Genomic DNA, 25,236 nt, shown 5'->3' on the forward strand with positions numbered 1-25,236 from the left:
GTCTCCCAATGTTCCAGGCTATTTGTAGCCACTGAATTTGGCAAAAAGGAGAGAATCCTTTAAGGTGATTGAAGTGTAAACATTTAAGAATAAATACACAATTTTCTAATAAATCAGTTCTGTGGTTTTTGTTTTGGTTTTTTGGTCCCCTCTCGTATGTAGCTGTTTACATTTAAATTTAAACCAATTTTAGACTTCTGGCCAAGATGGTAGACATGCTGCGTCTCCCCCCACAGCTAAGAAGGGCTATAACTACCTCAAAACTGGAGACAACCAGAAGTTCCATGGAACTTCCAGCAAACAAAGATAGAAAGAAAAAATACTCATCCAGACAGCTAGGTGGGCCAGAGCTGGAGCAGAGAGAACGCAGTGTGGAGGCGAGGGTGGTGGCTGTGGCAGGTAGGCAGAAAGTGCAGTTACACATTTAAAAAAGTAGGGAGGGACACCTGGGAACATTCCCAGCCCCAGACCAGACCACACATCTCACGGTCCCAGCATGGGGGAAAATCAAGCCTCATTGCTTCTGACTGTGCAAACCAGTGGGGGTTGGGGCGGAGGCAGAAACTGCTGGTCTCTCAGCAGAATCCGCTTGTTTAAAGGGCCCCACAGTCCTAGAACATCTGCAAACCCACCCACTCTGGGAACTACAGCCAAGGAAACAGTTAAAGGGACACCAGTCCCATCTAGAAGTGGGAGAAGTACCTGGAAAAGGGGCAAGTGATGAGCAAGCGGCATTGTTCCCTCTCAGACCCCTCTCTTACATACACCGACACAACGTTGTGAAACGGGTTGCCCTGTACTGATGAATCCCTAAGGCTCCACCCCTTATAACATAACAGGTGTGACAGCTCTACCTAAGACATGGAGGCAAACACAGGCACCTGTCAAGATGATGAGACAGAGAAGTGCGGCACAAAACAGGGAGCAGATCAAGGTTCCAGTGGGAGAACTAACAGATGAGGAGATAGCCAACCTAATAGATGCAGAATTCAAAGCTGGTGATAAAGATGCTCACAGGCCTGACAGATATGCTAAAGTACAGCAAATGCAGAAGGGAAGAAGTGAAGGCTAAGTTAAGTGAAACGAAGGAAAAGCCACATGAAACCAATGGTGAAGGGAAGGAAATCAATGATTTGGAACATAAGGAATAAATAAATACTGTACCAGTACAGAATGAAGAAACGAGAATTCAAAAAAATGAGGAGAGAATAAGAAGACTCTGGGACATCTCCAAAAGTGCCAACATCCAAATCATGGGAGTGCCAGAAGGAGAAGAGGAAGAGCAAGAAATTGAAAATTTTTTTGAAAAAATAAGAAAAGGATACTTCCCTAATTTGGCAAAGGAAATAGACATACAAGTCCAAGAAGCACAGTAAGTCGCAAACAAGTTTGATCCAAAGAGGACCACACCAAGACACATCATTATTAAAATGCCACAGGTTAAAGATAAACAGAGAATCTTAAAAGCAGCAAGAGAAAAGGAGTTCCCCTAAGACTATCAGCAGATTTCTTAAAAGAAACTTTGCAGGCAAGAAGGGACTGGCAAGAAGTATCCAAAGTGATGAAAAGCAAAGACCTACAACCAAGATTAGTCTATCTAGCAAGGCTATAATTTAGAATGGAAGGGCAGATGAAGTGCTTCCCAGACAAAGTAAAGCTAAAGGAGTTCATCATCACCAGGCCCTTATTATATGAAATGTTAAAGGGACTTACTTAAGAAAAAGAAGATCAAAATTATGAACATTAAAATGACAACAAACTCACAGCTATCAACAACAGAACCTGAAAAAATAAAAACAAAAACAAACAAAGCAAACAACCAGAATAGGAACAGAATCATAGGTGAGGGGATCATTTAGAGGGTTATCAGGTGGGAGGGGGGAGGGGGAGAAAAGGGGAAAAGGTGCAGGGATCAAGAAGCATAATTGGTTGGTACAAAATAGACAGGGGGAAGTTAAGAATAATACAGGAAAGGGTGAACCAAAGAACTTATATGTATGACCCATGGACATGAACTAAGGGGGGTGGGACTGCTGGAGGGAAGGGGGGTACTGAACGGAGGGGAGCAAAGGAAAAATAAATTGGGACTACTGTAACAGCATAAGCAATAAAAATACTTTTTAAAAAATAAATAAAATCTTTATTAAAAAATAAATTTAAACCAATTTTAATTAAATAATTAAAAAAAAAATCGGTGCTCCATCACCTAAGCACAGCTTGTATTCATTGCTACACATGGCTGGTTGGTGGCTGCACACGGAACAATGTGGACATGACCTTTGCAGAGAGCTCGGTTCCCAGGACTTACCTGAGGTCCCTTTTTTCATTAATGCAATCAGCGAGGATTAATAAGTCCCTAGAATTCACTGCTGGGCTGCAACCATGGCAAGACCCCAGGGTCCCCGGCTTCATGGAGCTGGTGGGCAAAAGAAGACTCCTTCCAGATTTTATTCCTCGGAAGTTTGTCCCTGGGGCCCCTTGTCACGGCACAGATCAGGCCCTCATGACCAGACTCCAGTTAACCTCTCACAGTCACTTTGGAGTTCCCAAGTTCAGGTAAAACCTTACTCAGTGAAGAGTAGAAACCTAGCATCATCCTCTTCCAAAAACCCCATGGTGCTTTTGGAATATCACTCTCGCAGTATGTATGGAAGGCTCGTGAGGAGGACAAGATTATGAGTCTAGCTTAAATATGGTGACCTGGGGAAGCAGAACACTGAAGCCAGGCTGCGCTAGGCACTCAGAACGTGGGGATACAGGCGCGCGAACCCAGGCCTGGCACCCTGTCGGCTCCTCCAACGAAGTCCACTGGGTCTTCTCTCTTCTTAGTGAAATTATGGACTGTAGTTTCCACTCGCAATCAATGCCTAAATGCCCATCAACTCCAGACACAGCACCTGGCCCTGGGGCCCAGGGGGGACGTGCGCACCGCCCTGCCCTCTGGAACTCATCTTCCGCAGGTGAGTCTGCAAAGAGAGGAATGCCATTTGCAAAGGGAGCCTGCAGCCTCTTAGAATCACCCAGCTCTGAACGCTACCTGCAAAGAGAGAGCTGCAGCGAAGAAAACCAAAGAATGGGTTTTCCCTCCAAGGAATGAACCTAAACTAGTCAACAGCTAACAACAGAACCACGTTTGTCCCAGGTTCCTCCGACAAATGAGTACATTTTCTCTCCCGCTTTCACGCAGCCTCGTGCCTCCCCAGCCTCCTCTCTGCATCGCAGGGGAGGGGACGTGGGGGTCCTAAAGCACCTCTTCCAGGACTGGATGCTACCTAAGTGTCCCTGCCCCTACTGCACCACAGGGATCCCACGGCGGAGGGAACGTTCCCATGGGGGTGCATTTAATTTTTCTCTTCTTCTGTCTTCCCCACTGTCTCCCCCAACCAGCCGGTGGGCAAGTAGCGTCTGCGTGGCGTGCCCTTACCTGCGGGAGAAACAGCCTGAGCCAACAGAAGGTGGAAATCACAGCATCTTCCTGCACCCACGGTGCGTGCACGTCTCAGCCTTCCGAAAGCCTTCTCAGGTCCCAGTCAGGCACAGGGGAGAAGCAAATTGATGGCTCCTCTGCCCCAAAACACCGGAAAGTCAGTTAGGGGAGGCTTGGTTTCCCATGAAGGCCCCTTCCTCTCCTGTTGATAATTGCCAGAGCAGGGGGAGAAGTGAAAGGCTGATTCTCAGTCATACACCGTTTTAGACACGAGGCTCAACCCGTGTGGGACAAGAGAAGGGACCTCATGGCTCCCGTGAGACTGCTGAATCAACCATTGCTTTCAGTCTTACTGTCACGGGTCTGCACCTTTCGGGGGACTAATCGTCAGCCTTTCCTATTCAGGTAATCAATTCAACCACATCTTACCCATCAGTTTGTTCTGTCCAAATGGACGGTGACTGGTGGGTCACATGTCTGTGGGCCCATTCTGCTGGGGAGCCCCACTGAGTCCACAGGGCGCTGAAGATGCTGAAGGAGGACTCCGTTTCCACGGGACTGCGGCTGTGATTTTCCTCCCAGAAGGAACACCGAAGAGGAGTCTGTCATAATCACAACAAGGAATCCATTTGGGTCCTTTCTATGTGCCCAGAGTGGGGACAATTGTGTTGGGCTCCAAAGTCCCACTGTAGCTTGGCTCTGGCTGGATGGCTTGGTTGGAGTGTTGTCCCGTAAGCGGAAAGGTCAGGGGTCTAATTGCCAGTCAGGGCTCATACTTAGGTTGTGGGTCAGTCCTTGGTCAGGGCGTGTGTGAGAGTCAACCGATCAATGTTTCTCTCTCTCTCTCTAAAATCAACAAGCATGTCCTGGAGTGAGGATAATATATATATATAACATTTTGTATGTTTAGGCTTTTACAAAATCTCACCCCAAACCCCCATAATTAATAAAAGGAAAGGTTTTAATGTATCTGATGTATAACGGTCATGTGAGAATAAAACCTTACTGTATTTGACTCCAACCTTCAGGTGCTTATGGTCCCCCAACATTCCCTGTGTCCCTAGATACATGTCACATAGTGACTCTCTAAGGTAGCGCCATTTAATTGAACAGCAGTGACGACGAGCACACTGTCCCTGGGTACCTCACACGGGCAGCGTGGCCAGTGTTAGGACCTAGTTACACTTGAATTAATTTCCGTTTAAACAGGCACATGTGGCTAGCGGCTCCTATATGGGACGGCATAGCTCTCTGGGGTTAAGCATCTCTGTCAAGGCCAGGGGCGTCCCCTGTGCTGGCCAGCATGGGGGCCAGAGGGTGGGAACCCCACACAGGCCTGTTTAGACAGCACCACCCGAAGAAACCTTTTAAATGTACACTTTGAGCAAGCCTGCCAGCGGCCCCTCCCACGGGGACTCCCCACTCCCCGTTTCCCTGTGAGCAGTTGTGCTCTCTAGGAAAAGATTTTCCTGTGTGATCAGCCAGTCCATGTGTCTTCAGAAGAAAGATAGTTTTCTCTTAGCCCAGCAGTTCTGGGCTTTGTTCTGGTTGTAAATCATCGGCTGCTGACTGCTGAAAGCTGCAGCTGGTGCACCGCGTCACACACCCACCTGGGCCACTCCACCAGTGACAGCACAGACTGGGGCGGCCTGGCTTCCCTTCTGGTGCTGTTAGCAGGTCACCGCCTGCTCAGAGCCCACAGAAGGCTTGCCTCGCATCCCAGGCAGACAGGTGGCCGGTCACTCCCAGGCACAGCTTGTGGGGTGCCTTCTCCTGCAGCCAACCGCCCCACGCTGCCCTCCGCGGTGAGTATCACCACCTGTCCTCCTCCTCCCCAGTCCCAGGGCCCCCTGGGTCCCCACTGGTGTGCTTTATAATAGCTTCTGAAACCCAGGCTTTCGTGTATTTGTTCAGGGGTCACGAGCACCAGGCTTCCAGGGTGAGGGGTGAGGTGACTGAGAGGTGACGGATTGTAGCCCATCCAAACAGGCAGCCATCCAGTTGGATATTATAGCTCCATGTTCCGTTGGCATTAAATTGACCCATGAGGGACAGTTCACTAGAAAGTAGTCAGATTTCCTCACCATTAAGACAATGTGTGTGTGTGTGTGTGTTACAGAGAAAAATCTAAAAGAAGGTATCTCAGAAAGTTAACAATGACTAAGGTAGGACAGAGGTATTCAGTTTTATTTTCTTCATTATGCGTGTTTGCTTTGGGGGAATTTTCTTGGTACAGTGTGAAAGCACTCCTTTATAATCAGAAAACAGCCAAGCGACTTTATTTGAAATGACTCATCGGTGAATACTGTTTTCTCCTTTCAAACACACCCCCTCTTTAGTTCTTAATTACCTGGGGCTCCATAGCCCTCGGCCACCAGAGAGCAAGGGCCTGTCTCCTCCCAGACGGAATAAAGCAAAGCTGATGAGGCATTTCAGAGCCTGACAGCCTCTATCTTCCAAAATCTGTCTACGTGCTCTGAAGGCCCCTCACAGGCTGGCAGTGGGAGCCTCCTGGGGCCCAGGTCAATGCCTATGGGGGTGGGGGGGTGGGAGCTAGGTGGGCCCCGACTCTGTAGCAAACTGAACAAAGATCAAGGTAAGGACCCACATTCCTGACTCCCGTTAGTGTTCGGTTCACTGGGTTACCGTGAGCCGCGGACATGTGGGGTTGCTGCGTTCACAGCCACTCCCCGCTGATTTTCATGTTGGTTTCTTAAGGACAGTAGAGAATAGAAAAGTAATGGATGGTAACTGATACCGGACTAACTTTTCTAATAGGCGCTTTCTCCTTTTGAAGTCTCAGCAGCTCTCTTGCTTTCTTCCACCTCGAAGGGCCTGCGTGCATCTCATGCTTTCTGGCTTTCATGTCTTTGTTGATATGTTTCCCTGCCCCGCAGCAATGTTCTCTCCCTTCAGTGCATATCCCCATGCTCTTCAGCCTTCAAGGGCCAGCAAAAAAAAAAAAAAAAAAAAACCACCTTCTCAGTGAAGCCCTCCTGGGTTTTCCCCAGCACTGGAGAACATGACTTTCTTGTAATTCCCAAAGCATTTCATAGCATTTACCATTCTGGCATTTGCAGCCATGATGTGCCCATTGTACCTGAATGTGAGCAGATCACATCTTATACACTGTTTATGCCAAGCAAGTGTATCAGGTGTCAGGGCACATTCAATTCCTGGGGGGCGGGGATGTTCGTCTCTCATTCTTACACAGCTCTCTGCATGCTGCGAAGAGCATTCATGCACAGCGGTGCTCTTGACCCTCCCAACAAGCCCTTGGGAGGAAACCTCGGTTCAGTGAGGGCATGCCACTCCTTGCCAAGGTCACAGAGGCAGAAAGGCGTGGACCAAGGAGCAGATGAGGGTCTTTCACTTCTGGTCCATTGTGCTCCCCCACCCCAGCCCACTGTGCCGTAGGCAGGCTTTCCAGGTAGACGCGCTGCAGAGCCCGCAGAGAGAACTCCGGGCAGCGAGGGAGAGGTTGGGCTGGCGCTGAGCAAGCGCCGGGGACCTCCCAACCGTCTCAGTATGTTTTGTCTTATGTGGGTTCTCCCCGCTCTCTTTTTCCCTCCTTCTCGGGGGCAAGAAGAAAATGAAAGCAAACTCTCAGACTCTGCAGTTTATGGAATAAAACATTCTGACCAAGAGGAGAGGGAAACAGAGAGGAAGGCTGTCGGTGGGGGTCTTTAGATGGAGGGAAGAAAACTGTTCTCTTTTACTCTTTGGTCCTCTTCAGATTTTCTATGAGCCAGAAACACATTTATTATGGAAGAATGATGAGCCTTATAAAAAGCTAGCACAGGGCGTTGGCCAGGTGGCTCAGTTGGATGGAGCATCGTCCCACACACCAAAAGGCTGCAGGTTCAATTCCCAGTCAGGGCACACGCCTAGGTTGCAGGCTTGATCTCTGGTTGGGGTGTGTGGGGGAGGCAACTGATCTCTCTCTCTCTGTGTCTCTCTCTCTAAAATCAATAAACATATCCTTGGGTGAGGATTAAAAAAAAAAAAAAAAAAAGATAGTGTAGGATTTCAAAGTCACAAAAGAGTAGCCTTGCTGAATTCAATGACAAGACTTGCTCTCTCTCGGGCTAGCGGCTCTCCAGGCCAGCTGGAGTGGGCTGTGAGTTCCTCCTTCGGATGAGCTTTGCAGACGGGTTCATAGACCAGAAGAGCACTGGGGCTTCTTCCTCTTTTTCCTTTTTTTAAAATTAAAATCTGACAAGTTATTTTTATGATAGCTCTTAAAATAAAATGTCATGCACAAAGTGAAAATCTAAATACTTTACAAAATCTAAAGGAAATAACAAAAGTCTCACTTTCCCACCAGCCCTCATTGTTCCAAGTCCTTCCAGAAAATGTTTCAGTACTAAGCAGCAGTGAGATATATAAACTTTTATATATATTTTTTTAAAGATCATGCAACATAGTCTTTGACCCCTGGCATTTTTACCTAATAATCTGAGTGACCTCCTTGTATCAGAGTGAGGTCTATTTGATTCTGTTTATTGACTACAGGTGCTTCATTGAATGGGTGCGTCATAATAGTACCAATTTCTGGATAGTTCGGTTGTTTCTAGTTTTTTGTGTTTTTTTTTTTTTCTGGAAAAAGAACGCTGCAACAGACATCCCTGTACACGCACCTCTATGTTTTTTTGTGAGAATACCGGTAGGCTGTGTTCCCAGCAGATGAACCGCTGAGTCAGAGCTGCTGTGCTTTGTGATTTTGACAGATCTGGCTTAACCCTCCAAAAAGATGACCCAAATTTACACTTCGCACAGCAGTGCGGTTTCTTTCTTTGGAAATTTGTTTTCTCAGGTATTATCTGATTCATATTCAGCCTCTTCGGGCAATTGTGGGGGAGGTGACATAAGTCATGGCTACTAGTAATGCACATGAAATGTTTTCTAGCAATGTCCCCCGAACCAATCTCCCTGGTCCCCAAATGTAATAAAACTGAATTGGCCGAGCTGGGATCTTCCAAACTCAACTGGACTTTTCTTTTTTTTTTTTAAGAGCATGATTCAGAAAAGGGGGTGAGGGAGATGATAAAGCCAGTGGGCAATATGGGATTTGAGGGGCGATCCTTTGAGATGAGGTCAATATTCTATTCCTCACAAGACATTCACCCACTAATTTCAGCAGCCATTGGTGATTTTCTTATTCCACTGCTTCTTCTAGATTTATTAGTTGGCACTGTAACAACGTGCTCTCCTCCTTGTTTATTTGTTCATTTTTCTCATCAGGATAGATTCATGGATCCTCACTTAATTGGATGTGCGATAGTTAGTGCTATCATTATTTAATTAGATGCTCAAACTGCCTCAGATTTGGCAAGCGGGGGCCCCATCACATTGGTTCCTGTGTCCTTTTGACAAGTCCTCACGGCCCTCTGAACACTTTCTTGCTTTTTGGTGCAAAAAGCAGTTCCAGGTCCGTCTTGTGGTTTCCAGGCCCTCGCTCTGGGATCATACCTTCCTCCAGGGAGTCCTGGTTCCTTTGGGTGCACAAAGGTATTTAGAAACCAAGTTCCGGGCACTCGGTGCTCATTCTGCTGTGCGTTACTGCTTTGGGGGCCTCTCAGCAGACGGAGCCAAGAAACACGTCTGTAAAACACACACCCATTCTCTCTCTGATGTCTCATCCAGTCTAATTTTCAAAGACAGGAGTTTGCGCTGAGCCCTCCATCCCCACAGGCCAGAGCGAGGCACTGAGAGGGGCTGCCAGCAAGAAGGAGGAAGCCCTGGCTGCCTCTCTCCCCACCTGCTAATGGCCAGAGGGACGGTGGCGTGAAGAAAACCAGATGTCTTCATCAGACCTTGCTTTTTTTTCATTCCTTCCCTTAACCACTTAAGTCAGTGTGGTCCAACTACAATCGATGACAAACATTCAAAGGGCAGGATGTAACATTTGATCTGCGAACTCATCCCACGATACACAGAGCGAAAATAGTCACCCCCTCCCAAGGCTTCCTCCAGCACCTTTTTAGCCCTACCCTGTCCTCCCCGTCCCTCTCTCAACAGGAAACCACGGATCTGCTTTCTGGCACGACAGATGAATCTGCGTTTTCTGTGTACGTGGAATCGCCCAGGGTGTATGTGTTCTGGTCTTGCTTCTTTACTTAGCTTAATTATTGGAGATCCACCTGTGTTGCTCGTGGGTCAGCTGTTCACCTGTGTCCTACCAGATGGCTAAGGCCACAGGTTACTCACTCATTCACTGTACTCGACGGCTGTTTCTAGCATTTGGCTCTTAAGAAGAACGCTGCTAGGAACATCCATAGGTCAGTCTTCGTGTGGACATACACTTGCATCTTTTTTAGGTAAACACTTAGGAGTGGGACAGTTAGATCACACGGCAAGTGTATGGATGTTTAACTTTTTAAGAAACTGACAAATGGTTTTCCAAAGTGGTTGGACCACACGCTACCTACTGAAAACCACTGGACTTTCAGAGAAGCAGGATGAGTCATGAGGTCGTGTTGTAACACGGAAGCGAACAGGTTAGGGTCACCTTGATGAAGGAAAATGTTTTCTTCTAGAACGTTGGGGTGTGGGTATCAGAGGAAATGCCCACTCAGGCACAGTCCCCGTCCTTGAAGGGAGTCCCACTGTGTTCCAACGGTCCCGTAGGGGTCTGGATTTTACAGACATTCAAAACACATGGAAGCAAGAGCGGAGGTGGCTTTCAATCGGCTCAGAGACCCTGTGAGTAGGGAACTACCTTTCCTTTGGTGAACAAACCTAGGACTTCCTTTTCCTGCTGGAGTCAGGTCCTAGAGAAAGTAAGGCCCATTATCCTTCTCTGAGCTTGTACATGGAGCATGCAGGTAGGTGCCGAGGTGCTGGGCCTCTCTGGGAGAGGGACCTTGAGGCTGGTGGATGCCACCCAACTTCCATGTTCTCACCACCTGGTTACTCAGAGGCCCCTTCCCTGCAGAGTCTGGGCCACGGCATTCCCAAGTCACCTGCTGCCCTGTGACCTTGAGGTGGATACAATGGGAGGGGGGAATTCAGCAAAACTGACCCTGACAGAGACGTTGAGTCAAGAGAAAATGAGCTAATGGAAAAAGGACGTGCTGGAACGTGGAAGCCCCAAAGGGCTCTCAGGGGGAGGGGTTCTCTCACTTTTGTGCAAACAGCCAAAAGGATGTTGAAACCTAGACTACTGAACTTGGCATCAGCATAACAGGGACTCTAGCCCCCTGCTTGGGATTTTCTTTTTCATGAGAAAAACAGATTTAATATTTACCCTCCATCTTCAGGTGATTATTACAGTTCACTTACAGGTCCTCTTTTTTTACTTTTACCCTCTTTTTAGAAGCAAGCTTGCCTCTGACCCACCATGACACCCACAGAATTCATGGTGAGTACAGCCACGCTCCCCAGGCTCCTGGAAATGCACCCCTGTCTTGCCTTTTTGGGGCTGTGGGAAAGAATCCATTGTGGGGGAAGGATTTCTCTGTGAGGTTTCCTGGGATGAGATCTCTGCTGAGCAACACGGCACGGAGGTGATTGACACCCCCAGTGCAGAGGGCTTTGCAAACACCAAGAGCCAGCAGCCTTCTGGGGAATGTTGTGAAGACAGGGGAACACGCTAGTTTAGATTTTATTAATAGTTTAGTTAATTTAGTTTTTATGATCTTTAACTAAGGTGGGCTTCGTTCCCTGTGTCTGTTCGGAAACACAGATAAAAGAGGGCAAGGACGAATCCATTTGCTTTGTTTTTACAAGACCCCTGCGGGGCACATTGACTGTTATTTCTTATATACATCACGTAGGTTTTCACAAAATCACACAATGGGATATATTTCTCAGAAAGGGACAAAGAAGCTAACAAAAATTAGTAAGTCGTTATCCAGAGAACCATTTATGATTTTATAGCCAAATGTTGTCAATTATAGAATCAAATTCAACTCCCATGCTTTTGTTAGATTCATAAATGTCTTGCAAACATATCTAAGGGCTTTAACTTTGCTTTTCTCAAAGGGCAAGTCTGGGCCTAACAGTAGATCTGTGAGATCAAGCCTTCTTAGTGGAGCTAACAAACCGACCTCACAGAGCACTGCAGGTTCCCAAGGTCTACGCAGAGCTGTGGTTGCCACACCTGATGTCCGATAAGTTAGTTGCGATAGGCTAATGATGCTTAGCATTGCAGACGTTTAGTCCTGTATTTGTAAGAATAGAAAAAGGTAATAAGTTTGGACCTGGTGAAGCAATGAAGTATGCCTGTATCTTTCCAACCAGAATTAGACCCTTCAGTTTCTCCTATAGTTAGGGTTTGCCTTTCATCCGGATGCAGAGGGAACACAGCTATGGTGGGGCTGTCTCTGGGACTGTCATTTGGTTTACTGATTTGGAAATCTTGGAAAATATCCAGACTCTGCAAGTCAGCCCCAGACAGGAAGAAAAATGCATCCAGATGTGATCACGTGTACGCTGCATCCCTAAATGGGGAAAAGATGGGGCCTCTGTGGCCCAAGCGCCCACATTCATTGGGAAGCAGTCATGATCTTCTCGTGGTCACTCTTGAAGGAGGCGCTGTGTGCATCGGTCAACACCCAGGACACCACTGTTCTTCTGTCTCGCAGGAGAGACAGAGCCACGTTTACAGATGTGGGAACCGAAGCTGAGGGAGTAGATTAAGGGTACAAGGTCTCACGGAGAATTGGAGGAGGAGCCCTGGAGGGAGCACCCAACGCTACCCTGGGTCGCTCCCTATGGGCAAATGTCAAATCTCCCTGCTTGGACATCCTACTTCCCTGTCTGTGGGGACAGCGTGCCTGGCAGTAATGCCCACCAACTTGCACTGCTGGTAACAAATTCACGTCCCCTCCTTCCATCCTCTCCCCATCATGCCACCTTCGCACTCACCCAGATGCCCGTCTTGGTGCTAAGGGACAGCCTCGAAGGAGGACGCCATCTTTGCTCTCCATCCTGTCTGCTCCTAAAGGTGGGACTGAGGGGCCTGGAGCCAGTGGCAGGTTTCCAGAGATCATGCACCAGCGGGGAGGCCTTGTGAAGCTCTGGAGGCCTTTTTCCTGCTCCGGCAGCTGCACAGCCCTCAAAGCTGCTGCCTGGAGGGGAGGGGGACACACCTGCACGGGGTGGGGGTGGGGGGGTCTGTGGTTAGCACCTCGTGGGGACTCAGGAGAGCAGGCAGGCCCCTTACCCTCCCTGTGCACCGGGGCCGCCCCCCAGCCCCAGCCAAAGGCAGCTCCCTGCTGCTTTGAGGCAAGCAGACCACAAGGCTGCGGCCAGTGGTACGGGGAGGTGGCGGCGGGGTGGGGGTGGGGGCTCCCTGTCGCTGTGGCTCAGATGTTTTGGGGCCATTTTGACATCAGAATGTGGAGAGAGTAAGAGCGCCCCAGCTTGGGGCTGAGGAGGCTGGGGGGTGTCTCTGGCCTTGGCCCGCCCCCAGGGGCTGAGGACTTGGGGCCCAATGCTCCATTTCTCTGGTCTGTCTCCTCCTCTCTGAGGTGAAGGGGTCAGATCCAGTAATCTCTAAGATCTTACAATTGTTTCAAAGCCTGTTGAAGTTCCAAAGAGTTTTTCCAGAGGAGAAACAAAAACTGACGTGAGCAGAAGGCAGCCCACCCTGCTGCGTCCTGGACTGGCCGCCAAGAAGGCCACACACAGGCTCCCATTTACGTAGACGTGGGCTATAGAGCCTTTTCTCTGCTCGAGAGAAATGATAACATTCACCTGCAACAAGTGGTGCAAACCCCTAAATTAGTAGCCCCTTGGGGGCGGGGGTAACACAACTGTCCCAAAAGGGACATGTCTGAGCGGTGGAGCAGCTGTCAGAAAGCTTTGCTGAGAGTATTTCTAGACGTTTTAATAAGATGCAAAATGACAACGGGTCAGCCCCTTCACACGGCAGGGCTGGCGCATCTTCTAACACTGTCCCCGCCCGCGTCATGTTCCGTAACTAATTCAGGCACTTGACAAAAATACGTGCAGCAGAATAGGGGAAAAAGAACATAAACCAAAACAGGGTCAGAGGAAGTTGATAGAATAGGTAGGAGAGACTGAGAGGAGTTTGAACTCGGGTTTTTAGCCTGACGTGCTGCCTGCTGAGGTAGCCACAAGCCGCACGGGGCTGTGGGCCACCTGAAACGTGGCTGCTCCAACCGGGGTGTCCTGTGTGTATAAAACATACTAGGGCTGAAAACAGCACCCCCAAAAGGATGTAAAATGTCTCAATAAGTTTTACATTGTTGCCATCATGAAATGGTAATATTTTAGATCCATCAGTTTTCAACAAAATACAGTAAAAATAATTCCCTGTTTCTCTTTACTTTCATGTGGCTACTAGAAAATGCAAGCTTCACCTGTGGTTTGCTTTATATTTTTATCGGACAGCGCTGGCCTAAAGGATCTTGTATCATTGCTATAACTGAGCCACGAGTTTGGCTGAGCTTCCTAATTAAAAGAGAATCCTGATCAGTCATGAAATTCATATGTTTCATAAGAAGGAAAACCCTCACGTGTTCTTTGGGAGCTATGAAGCCTTTCTTCACAGCTTTTTTGTATTTAATGCCCAGTAAATGTCTAGAGTAGATCTTAGTGAGTAGGACACAGAGCTCTATGAACAAGCCCCTTGAGGACCCCCTCTCAGTGGAGAGAGTGGGCTTCATGGGGAGCTCCTTTGAACCCACCTTGATGCAGACCCTGGGCATAAAGGTAGGGCAGCTGGTGGGAAATCATTCTAGAAGGTTCCATCATGTCCTCTTGGATGGAATGTAGGGTAAAAATGTGTGGATTTCAGACCTTCCTACTAATCCTCTCAGGATCCTTGTCTGACTGACCCAGGCTTTGAGAGCAGTCTCTGTAGGTAGCTTTTCCAGCAAGAACAGGGTCTCTAACCCGCAACTCAGAACAGGGAGGATGGAATAAAGACTTTGCTCAGAATTCCTCATGGGAGCCTGGAGTCCCTCATCGAAAGAGGGGCCTGCCCGTCCCTGGAAGCTTAAGGACAAAACATATGTATGACTGTGCTCAGCACTGGGTCTGACAAGCACTAGCAGCTCCAACAATATTGAATAAATATGTTGGTAAATATTGACACTGACATTTGCTGAGAGATGTTCAAAGGATTCTGTGTTTACGGTCCAAACACTATCTGCCCATCAGGCATGTACACAGCTGTCAGTGGAGTCTTGAGATGGCAGGACAGCTTTGTCCAGGAGTCCCTCAGCCTGGTCGTGAATGCTTGTCCATTATGTTCACAAAGACGGCCAAAGCTTCAAACCTGTAAGGGGGATGTAGGCTAACCTTCACAACAAATGTGGTCTGGACAAAATGTACCAATCCAGGGCTTTTGTGTGAGTTGACTCACTTTTAAAATATACTTGGGCAATTGAATCAGCAAGTTGGAAGCTAAGGAAGCATAAAACACCCAATCAGAACAGCAAAAAGAAAAAAAATCCAATAAATGAAGATAGTTTAATGGGCCTCTGGGACAACATCAAATGTACCAACATCCACTTCACAGGGGTATCAGGAGAAGAGAGAGAGCACAAGGAATTGAAAACCTACTTGAAGTAATAATGACAGAAAATTCTCTAATCTGGTGAAGGAAATAGACGTACAAGTCCAGGAAGCACAGAGCATCCCAAACAAGATGGACCCAAAGAGGCCGACACCAAAACACATCATAATTAAAATGGCAAAAGTTAGAAACAAAAAGAGAATCTGAAAAGCTGCAAGAGAAAAGCAATTAGTTACCTACGAGGGTGCTCCCATAGGACTCTCGGCTGATTATTCAACAGAAATTTTCCAGGCCAGAATGGACTCGCACAAAATATTCAAAGTGATGAAAAGCAAGGACCTACAACCAAGGCTACTCTATCCGGCAAAGCTATCATTTAGGATCAAAGAAAAGATAAAGAGCTTCCCAAGAAAAAGCTAAAGGAGTTCATTACCACCAAACCAGTATTGCAAGAAATGTTAAAGAAACTTCGAGAAGAAGAAGGAGGAGGGGGAGGAGGAGGAGAGGAAGAAATATGAATAATAAAATGGCAATCACTACATATGTTTCAACAATTACCTTAAATGTAAATTCATCACATGTTCCAATCAAAACACATAGCCGAATAGCTAACAAAAAAGACCCTTACGTGTGCCGTCTACAAGAGACTTGCTTCAGCCTGAAATAGACACACAGACTGAAAGAAAAGGGATGGGAAAAGACATTTCATGAAAATGTAAACAAATAAACAGAAAAAGCTGGAGTAGCAATATTTATATCAGGCTATATATTATATAAAGGCTATATATTATTGCCTTTAAAACAAAGACTATAATAAGAGACAAAGAAAGACCCAGCAGTTCCACTTCTGGGTATTTTTCCAAAATAACCAAAAACACTAATTTGAAAACACATATGCACCCATATGTTCATTGCAGCATTATTTACAATCGCCAAGAGAGGGAAGCAACCTAGGTGTCCATCGATAGATGAGTGGATTAAGAAGTGGTGCATATATACACTGGCATGTGACTCAGCCATAGGAAAGAAGGCAAGCCTGCCACCTGCGACAGCGTGGATGGAGCTCGAGGGTATTGTGCTGGGTGAAATGAGTCAGACACAGAAAGACAAATACTACACGACTTCACTTATATGTGGGATCTGCCCCCCCCCCCACCCCAATGAATAAACGAAACAGAAATAGACTCATAGGCACAGAAAACACTTTGATGGTTGCCAGATGGGAGGGGTGTTGGGGAGTCGGGTGATAAGGGGCAGGGATTAAGAATTACAAATTGGCCGTTACAGAATAGTCGCAGGGATGAGACGTACAACATAAGGAATACAGCCAATAATATTGTAATAACTATGTATGGCGTCAGACAGGTACTAGATTTACCAGAGTGGTCACATTGTAAGTCACATAAATGTCTCATCACTACATTATACACCTGAAACTAATATAACCGTGTATGTTCATTGTAATTGAGAAATAAAAAATTATGAGAAAAAATTACCGCTGGGGAGTCCCTAACTAAATGGACTGGGATTCCCCAGAGGAGAACACTGGGCCTCCCAGGGCACTGGGGCTGCTTGAGGTTCCCTCTGCGAGACCCTCTGGGCTGTACCTGGGATTGGGGATGCTGCTTGCTCCCCAGCATTGGCTCAGGCTCCTAGGAAAGGCTATGAAAGCTATTTGATCTAAAAAGTTTAAAAACAAAACAAAACAACCCCCTCTATGAAAGCAGTTTCATGCTTCAGAATGTGCATCCACCGTTGACACCTGCTCGTCTGCGTGGTTTTACTGTCTTTCCTCCAAAATGTCATCCTCCCCAAATCTTCACTAAAATATGTGTCACCCACGAGATCTGTCCTCCCAAGAGGCTGGCTTTCCAGGCAGCAAGAGAAATGTTTACATGTAAACCGAGGACAGGTCACTCAGGCTTGGGGACAAAGCACATGGAAAATGGGGACAGGCAGTCCCCTCAGCTCCTCCCACAGCAGGCCATTTCTGGCTGCCCCATCTTGCAGAACCATCTCCTGGATCCGGTCTCCTGGGGACTCTCTCTGCACTCAGGTTTTGTCTTGGTCACACACTGGACATGGAGTCATGACTAGACTCCAGATTTTCCTAGTTGTAGTCCAGGTGACCGTGGGTGTCCTCCCTGGGTTCTCCCTGGTACTTTCTGCCAGCCAGGGCCCAAACAGAATGGACATGTGCCTTTAGCTCTTGGTGTGAGCTTCAGAATTCAGGAGACGACAGCCTCCTGACATCTACTGCCCTTCCAACTCAGTGTGTTCTGATATCGTAATGAGCACTACACACACACACACGGGTTCCATGCCCAGATAAGTTGAAGAAGCACCGTTCTACAAAATTCACCAGATCTGAAGGACGTTGCAGAAACCTGACTGTTCTAATGTGCAGTGATAATAAAACAAGTTCTGCAGGACTTCCCAGAGCCTTGAATAGGCTTGTGAGTATGATGAAGTTCAAAGAGGGTATAGTATGCAGAGATTCTCAACCATTTAACCATTAGTGTTCCGCCCAAATACGGTCTGGGAACTGCTGGTCGAAGCTTTTAGAAATAAATGGAAATGACAATGTGTATAGACAGGGGGACCGCGGCTAACAGGAGTCTGGTAGAGGGTATTTTACTATTTCACTGAGTAATCAAATATGCAAACTGAATTTTTAATACTTAAATATTTCACATTTAAAACAAAATGAAGACCTTTTGTGGACCTGAGGTTACTTCGAGTCAGAATGCATCCAGGTGAACTGAACAACTGTTGCCTTTGCTTGAGGCTAAATAAAGACAGAGATTCAATTTGGCAAGGACCGTGCCTTAGGGCAAGGGAGCCAGAGCTGTGGTTCCTGGTGGGATTTGGGAGCCTCACTGGGAGCCCTGGGGGTGGGGGTGGGGGAGCTGGTAGGAAGAGAGAGTGGTTGGGGTTCCATGAGAACGTGGCAGCTGTGGGGCTGCGTCCCTCCTCCATCCCTGCAGCTCCCCCTCCCACTTCCCTCCAGTCTTAAGGGGTCACGTCTCAGGGTTCTGATTCCCAGCCCTCACTTCCACTTCCCTTAGCAGGTGTTCTGGGCTGGCACTGGGCCAGGAGCCTGCTGACACTGTAGTGAGTGGTGTACATATGTGTGTGTGTGTGCGCATGGTGGGGGCTCAAGAGTATGCGCATGTATGTGCATGTGTGCATACATATGTGCATGTGAGCATGAATGGAGGCGTGTGTGTGCACGTGGGAGTGTATGTGCAAATCTGCGCATGGACTGTGTGTGCTTGTGTGCGTGTGTGCCTGTCATGGGCGTCTGCCCTGTACAGCTGCAGAGGCCCTGGACTCAGAGGCACCACTTGCTTGACTTAATGCTCTGCTGCCTTAAAATTCGTAACACATTTTGAGCAAGAGACCCCGAAAACTCTCTAGCCTGCCCCGGTGCCTGTGTAGGTGCATGTACGTGAGAGTGTATGAACATATGTGCATGTGTATTTGTGTGCATGTCTCTGTGTTGGTGCTTCTGGAGCAGAGAATCCACAGCTTTCAGGAGACTCAGAGGGATCCGGACCCAGAAAAGCTTCAGAGCCTCTGAGGACCTTTTTGGGGGAGGATACAATAGAGAGGAGGGACAATCAGAACCATTCACAGAGTTTGATAAAAGTTCATGCCCATCAGTGGTCCCAGGGGGACCCTGCCCCATCAGAGCACCTATCATGTGTCCTTGCATGTACCCTCCACAGGTAGGTCAGCTCCATGAGGGCAGGAACCATGCCTGACTTACCCACCGCTGTATCCCCAGCGCATACAGAGTGTATGACGTATCGTAGGTGCTCAATAAACATTTGTTGAACAAATAAATCTATTATGATCTAAGCAGAAGCCCTCAGAATCCCTGCTTTCTACACATACATTTCTTTTGTCTTATCATCAGCTTCTGGGATTGGGAGGGTCAAGCGGTCCACGCCTCTGCCAACAGACAGAACCTCCAAAACACTGTCCTTGACCCAGTGCTGTCTCGTGTCTCCCTGCAGGGCCTTGTCCCCAGTGTGTCTGATGACTACCTCTACGACCCTGTGGGTGACTACAGGAACTTCACCTTCACGGACTTCTTCTGTACAAAAAACAAAGTCAGGCAGTTTGCGAGCCACTTCCTGCCACCCTTGTACTGGCTCGTGTTCCTCGTGGGGACCGTGGGCAACAGCCTGGTCATCCTGGTCTACTGGTACTGCACAAGAGTGAAGACCATGACTGACATGTTCCTGCTGAACCTGGCCATCGCTGACCTTCTCTTCCTGGTCACTCTTCCCTTCTGGGCCATCGCCGCTGCCAACCAGTGGAAATTCGAGACCTTCATGTGCAAGGTCGTCAACAGCATGTACAAGATGAACTTCTACAGCTCGGTGCTGCTGATCATGTGCATCAGCGTGGACAGGTACATCGCCATTGCTCGGGCCATGAGGGCACAGACCTGGCGGCAGAAGAGGCTTCTGTACAGCAAGGTGGTTTGCATTACTATCTGGGTGATGGCGGCCGCTCTCTGCACCCCGGAAATCCTGTACAGCCGAACAAAGAAGGAATCCGACATTACCATCTGCACCATGATTTACCCTCATGACCAGAGTACCAAAGTGAAGTTGGTGGTCTTGACCCTGAAGGTGATCCTGGGGTTCTTCCTTCCCTTTGTGGTCATGGCCTGCTGCTACACGCTCATCATCCACACCCTGATCCAAGCCAAGAAGTCGTCCAAGCATAGGGCCCTAAAGGTGACCATCACTGTCCTCACCGTCTTTGTCATCTCTCAGTTCCCCTACAACAGCGTCCTGCTGGTGCAGACCATTGACGTCTACACCACGGTCATCTCCAACTGTGCCATGTCCATCAACATCGATATCTGCTTCCAGATCACTCAGACCTTTGCCTTTTTCCACAGTTGCCTGAACCCTGTTCTCTACGTTTTTGTGGGTGAGAGATTCCGCCGGGACCTCGTGAAAACCCTGAAGAACCTGGGTTGCATCAGCCAGGCTCAGTGGGTCTCCTTTACAAGACGACAGGGCAGCGTAAAGCTGTCCTCTATGTTGCTGGAGACCACCTCGGGGGCGTTCTCCTTCTGAGGGCTCTTCTCTCTGGGGTGGCTGGTCCTTGTGGAGGTATAACAATAAAATACAGACACAGCTTCCCCGCCGATGGGACCAGAGGGACCCCAAAGAAGAAGAAGGACATGAGAAAGAGAAAACTCAGAAATAAGTGAATGGGAAGATTATTACTTTGAGTCAGAATTTGCCAAGGCAGGGTTTTCAAAACTGACTGGCCATCCCAGGAGACGGTTGGCTGGCTCCAGGCTGCAGTGCCTGCAGTTTTCAAAGGCAAACTGGCAGACAGTGTTGCAGACCACCCCGGCAGCCCCCAGCTGCCCCCGGCCTGAGCACCAATGCATCTGATCTTGGAGGGGGCGTCTGAGTTTCGCCTGCACTGCAAATGGCCGCAGTTTCAGTCCTGAGGTCACTCCCTTCCAAAGGAAACAAAGAAGCAGTGGCCACTGTATACAGTCCGCAATAGCACAGGGTTTCCTGAAAACCTCCAACTTTGGGGAGTTTCTGCCCCAGTTTTGAGGCCGATACCTATGCCAGGTCTTACGGGTTGGTAATCTAGAATCTTCCCAAACAACCTCAGATCTAATTCCCCTCTGGTCTCCTTGATGTGTTCTGGGCCAGGGAGGGTCCTTGTTCCCGTATCAAAACTACCTGCAGGACTTAGGTCAGCGAGTCCCCGGGCTAGTGACCAAATCAGCAAGGCATCTGGAATCTGCGGGCTTCCACCCATCTCTGCGCCCTGCTGGAGACTCGGTGACGCCACGCCCGCCTGCAGGCTTGATCTGGGCGAGCATTCCACCGTGTCCTGGAAGTGGCCTCCTCAGCTGCGCGGGGCCACCGAGAACACGAGTCTGCGGGAACAGCCTGTCTCCGCGGTGGGCTCGCTCTGCCGAGTGGCCTTTGTGACAATCCACTTTGCTCCACTGGCCCTCTTATAGCTGAGGCCGCTGGCAGGATATTCGCCTCCGTGCTTCTCCTCTTACTGGGTAGTGCTGACGCGCTCAGAAGCTTTCGACTTAGAGATTAGGCTGACATTTTCCTTCTTTTTATTGGCTTTGTATTTTTCTTCTAGCTACTTGGCAAATTTGCCACATTTCATATATTAGAAAAGTGCTTAAAATTTTTTTAAATTTATTTTTTAACTACAGTTGACATACAATATCACATTAATTTTAGGTATACTAGAAAAGTGATTCTTTAATGTACATTAAAAATATCCATTGCCAGTCACTTTCTTCACCCTGTCCCTGCATTTTAAATGTGTGCAGTTACAGATCCAATAGCCACGTGCAGAGTGTGAAGAGTGAGAGACTGGGAAAAGGGAATAAATTCTGCAAAATACATGGAAACCATCTTGGCTGACCTGTTTTTCTCTCTCCTCTGGTCAAACCTACTTCCCAAGCCTTTCCCAGGGAGTCCGATGCAATTTCCAATGCAAGCCACCAGCTTTGCCACGTGTCCAGAGGAAGCGCCTGATTTTCCCGGCAGGCCGGGAGGGGCTGTGGTTTTAGTCTCAGGGCCGAGCCTTCCAAAGGGGACGCAGAAGCCTTGGACTCTGCCACCTTCTCCGTCTCCTGCCTGCTCCAAACCATGTGTTAGTGAGACAGTGAGCAGAAAATGGGCTGCAACAGGGAGAACAAGGGGGTGATACAAAGTCCTCGCTGCTCGGTCCCGCGCCGGGGGGCGGGGGGCAGCTGGTGGCAAATAAGCGCCTGGGACCAGCCCATGCGCATGGGCCCCAATATGATAAGCACTGCTTATCGTCAAGGGGAGAATGATGTCTCCAAGGCCAGTCTATGCACAGAGCCATCTGTAAGGCCCAGGTATTGTTCTAAAAACGTGAGAGTATGAGGAATAAGCAAGGGCCCAATCTAAAGAACACGGTGCAGTTAGGTAGAAAGAACCCAACTGAGTTTGGCTTTTCCACTCTATGCCCTCCTGATACTGTGGTTCTGGTACCATGTGTCACCGGAGTCCACTGCTGAGGATGGGGGGAGGGCTGCAGAGAGGAGTCTGGAGTCACTGAAGGGGCACTATGACAGAGGCTTAGTGGGAGTCCAGAGGTAAATAAGACTTTGGCCAACGTACCGTAGTTGGAAAAACAGAGCCAGGAGGGGCACCTTCCCCCGTCTGATGTGTTAGAAAGATGTGGGAACATCACAAGGACTACGAATCCTGCATTTCATCCTAGTGCACATGATCACCCCGAGTTCCAAGGGACCTGGCTGTCACTGTTGGACTGCCCCGGTCCTGACACGCTTCATTGTAGGATTAAAGACATGCTGTGACTGTATTGTGGTTTGAAGATTTTCAGTGTTCTCTGTTGGCAAACTGTTTTAGTTTTTAAGTGACTGCATCAATGGAGCCGTTTTATAATCAAATTCACCTAGCTTTCAGTAAGAGATCTACCTTAAGATAAAGATGTTGGAAGAGCACACATGGGGAAATCCGCGAGGAAGTTGTGAATCACTCAACATTTCTAGAAAGTATACTGTGTTGAGTACTTTTTGAAATGAAGATAAAAAAGGATTGTAGTATATCATTACATTTTACGAGAACTCTAAAATCAGAAAAATGAAGGAGCTGCATAAAGTAGGTTTTCATTACCAAAAAAATATATATTTTAAGAATGAATTTTAAGTCAACACTCCACAAGATGTATATTCAAGTGGGGATCATTGTTTTGAAGTAGTTAGCTTGAAATTTGATCTTTTGGAATTGCCTTTCAGGCCTACAGAATCCTCATTCATTCATTCAGCGAACATTTACACATGTACTATGAACCTTTCTGCTCGTTGAGGTTATAGTGGGAATATAACAGTCTTTTCCCTCAATCCTGACATCCTAGCAATGTGGAAAAGCCGTATCACGTGGGCGCAGATACCGGAGAATGGTCTGGGAAGCTCTGTCTGGTGACCGACACCCCTTGCCTGAGCATCCCGAGGCTGGTGCCCTCCTACAGCTCATCACTGGGTTTGTAGACAAGTGGCTTTGGGAGGGCTCCTGATCTGGTGTACGCGCCAAACATACTCGTCCCACACACAATGCTTTGCAGGTAGTAGACACAAAAGGGTGAACTAACAAGTGTGTTAAAATGTAAACGTAAGTCATTTTGTTAAATTTGTACTTCAGGTATCAGAAAACAGCTGCCATAAAACTTTGAAAAGATCAAGACAACCTTGAGCAATGGTACATTACGTCCTCGGGTAGCAATGCCGTCCTGTTACCTACAGGCAGCTGAGAGGAGCTGGTTGTCCAGGGAGGGCGGGCTAGCATGGGCTGGCCACATGCCTTCCTGTGGCCTGGTGAGTGGCTCAGACGGCTGCCTGCCACCTCCTGTGGGCAGGTGTGTGGTTATAATTCCTTCCATTGGCCCACAGGGGTTGTTACAAATAGCAAGCAGCCCCAGTGAGGACCTGCCATTGTGACCCTTTACTGGAGGCAATTACCACCGCAGTGTGGTGGTTACCCTGGGGTTTCCGTGATGGACGGGCTTAAATACATAGCACTGGCTGCCGTGAAGGATGAGGCTGTCACACGTGTCCTGCACATGCAATCTTTGAGCAGGTGCGCTTGGTGTTCCAAATCTGAGTTGGCCTCGTAGCCTCGTAGGCTGGAGCTTGACACAGAGTCAAGGTCAGAGCCTACGCAAAGTTATGTTCCGCCCCACCCCGGCACGGCAATGCCTGGTTTACAGAAGACTTAAGAAAGTCATCAGATAATGTGTGTTCCTGTGCTGGGAGAATGGTTCCAGACAATCACACCCACAGCCACCTCAGCATGAATGGCAGGAATGGTTAAGACTCACCACTCCGTGTGTCTTGGTTTCCTCATTTGCAGTAACTGGCTGGCTTATGGCAAGAGCCTATTAAATCGTATGTGCTACTATTGCCATCATCAGAGAAGGAAAACTCTGACTCCAAAAAACCTCCGCTGCCTTGCGGCATACCTCTTCAGGGGAAAGGCTAAGGGAGTAAACCCCGACAGAAAATCTGGAGCCGGAGTCCCTAAGGCGGTTTGACGTTGTAGTCAACACCAGCAACTCCTGCGGCGCACCTGAAGCCAAGCTGTATTGACTCCGTCTTTCCCTTGGATCCTTCAGCTGCGAAGAGAGAGGGGGTCTGCTGCATGGGCAACAGCAGACCCTCCATATCACCCTGCCCAGGCTCTGTAGCTTCAGCTTCACTGGAGAGGACACTCCAGCGTCATCGCAAGATGTCGATTCAACACGGGAGGAGACAGATACCGTGTCACTCCTGAGTCAGACTGCACAGCCATTCTCGGCGGTGCAGATAGACTCTTAAGAAGCTACACCATCGTCTCTCGAGACGGACGGCTGCCGACGACGACGACGATGACTATTGCCATTAGTAAACAGTGCTGCGATGAGGTCTTTCTCTAGGCTTCCATAAAAGCCTGAGATCCTCTGTGTGTGTGTGTGTGTGTGTGTGTGTGTGTGTGAGGTACCTTTTGGCAATCTGACAAAGCATATAGCTCCCTTCTCAGAATGCTTTAAGATGAATACAATATATAGGATTACAAAGGAAACCAATTATATTGAAATATAATTCTCCAAATACTAAAACAAATGTATGAACTCGTAATACATGGGGCTCTTCATTGAGGCATTAAATGAAACCTACCACCAGGTGTAATGACAACCTTCATTTCTGAGAGGAGGTGAGCATACATGATATTTGAGAATCTGCTATAGCTGCCATATAATATGAAAATATCTGTCATTCCCACTGGTGACAAAATCACAACTCTTGGCTAATATTGTTTACATTTCTGAGGGGAGATCTAAATTTTAGTTAGAAGTTAGGGGAAAGATGCCCACCCCCACAGCCAAGTTCAGAGCTTCTGAATTCTGTGTAGGAGCCAGCTCAGGAGCCCATGTTTTACCTGACCTCCCCCAACCCATATCCAGTGGCATCAAACTCATATTTCTTCCTCTGATTCTTAAATTTGAGGCATGAGTGCAACTATTTTGGATTTGGGGAAAGGGATTTTTTCCATTCACAAGAGATCTGCCAGGTAGCAACGTGCCCCTTGAATATAAATACCAGCCATTAAAAAAAAAAAAAATGGGGTTGTAGAAAGATTTTACCTGTAGAATAGTTTCATACCAGGGGAGTCGTTTAGAAATGTCTTCCTCTCTGAGAATGGTTTCCATCACTGCATCCCAGTGGCTGAGCCTACACGTTCCTGGATTGAAGGGTCGCTGGTAGAGCTAA

At 48.1% G+C, this 25,236-nt stretch overlaps 1 protein-coding gene across 1 annotated transcript; it reads left to right on the top strand.

The window, feature by feature from the left end:
- Positions 1–5,193: 5,193 nt before the first annotated feature.
- Positions 5,194–20,452, top strand: CCR9 (C-C motif chemokine receptor 9). The gene is made up of 3 exons (XM_090283058.1): positions 5,194–5,232; positions 10,746–10,790; positions 18,941–20,452. The coding sequence occupies exons 2-3, from the start codon at positions 10,770–10,772 to the stop codon at positions 20,018–20,020; spliced, it is 1,101 nt and encodes a 366-aa protein (XP_090139184.1). The 5' UTR covers positions 5,194–5,232; positions 10,746–10,769; the 3' UTR covers positions 20,021–20,452.
- The last annotated feature ends 4,784 nt before the right edge of the window (positions 20,453–25,236 follow it).

Source organism: Furipterus horrens, unplaced genomic scaffold (genome assembly GCF_987537825.1).
Source record: "Furipterus horrens unplaced genomic scaffold, mFurHor1.1.pri manual_scaffold_7, whole genome shotgun sequence".
Classification (NCBI taxonomy): domain Eukaryota; kingdom Metazoa; phylum Chordata; class Mammalia; order Chiroptera; family Furipteridae; genus Furipterus; species Furipterus horrens.

Coding starts and splice junctions, on each gene's coding strand:
- CCR9 (XM_090283058.1), top strand. CDS start 10,770: ATGACACCCACAGAATTCATG. Junction 10,791..18,940: donor TGACACCCACAGAATTCATG/GTGAGTACAGCC, acceptor GTCTCCCTGCAG/GGCCTTGTCCCCAGTGTGTC.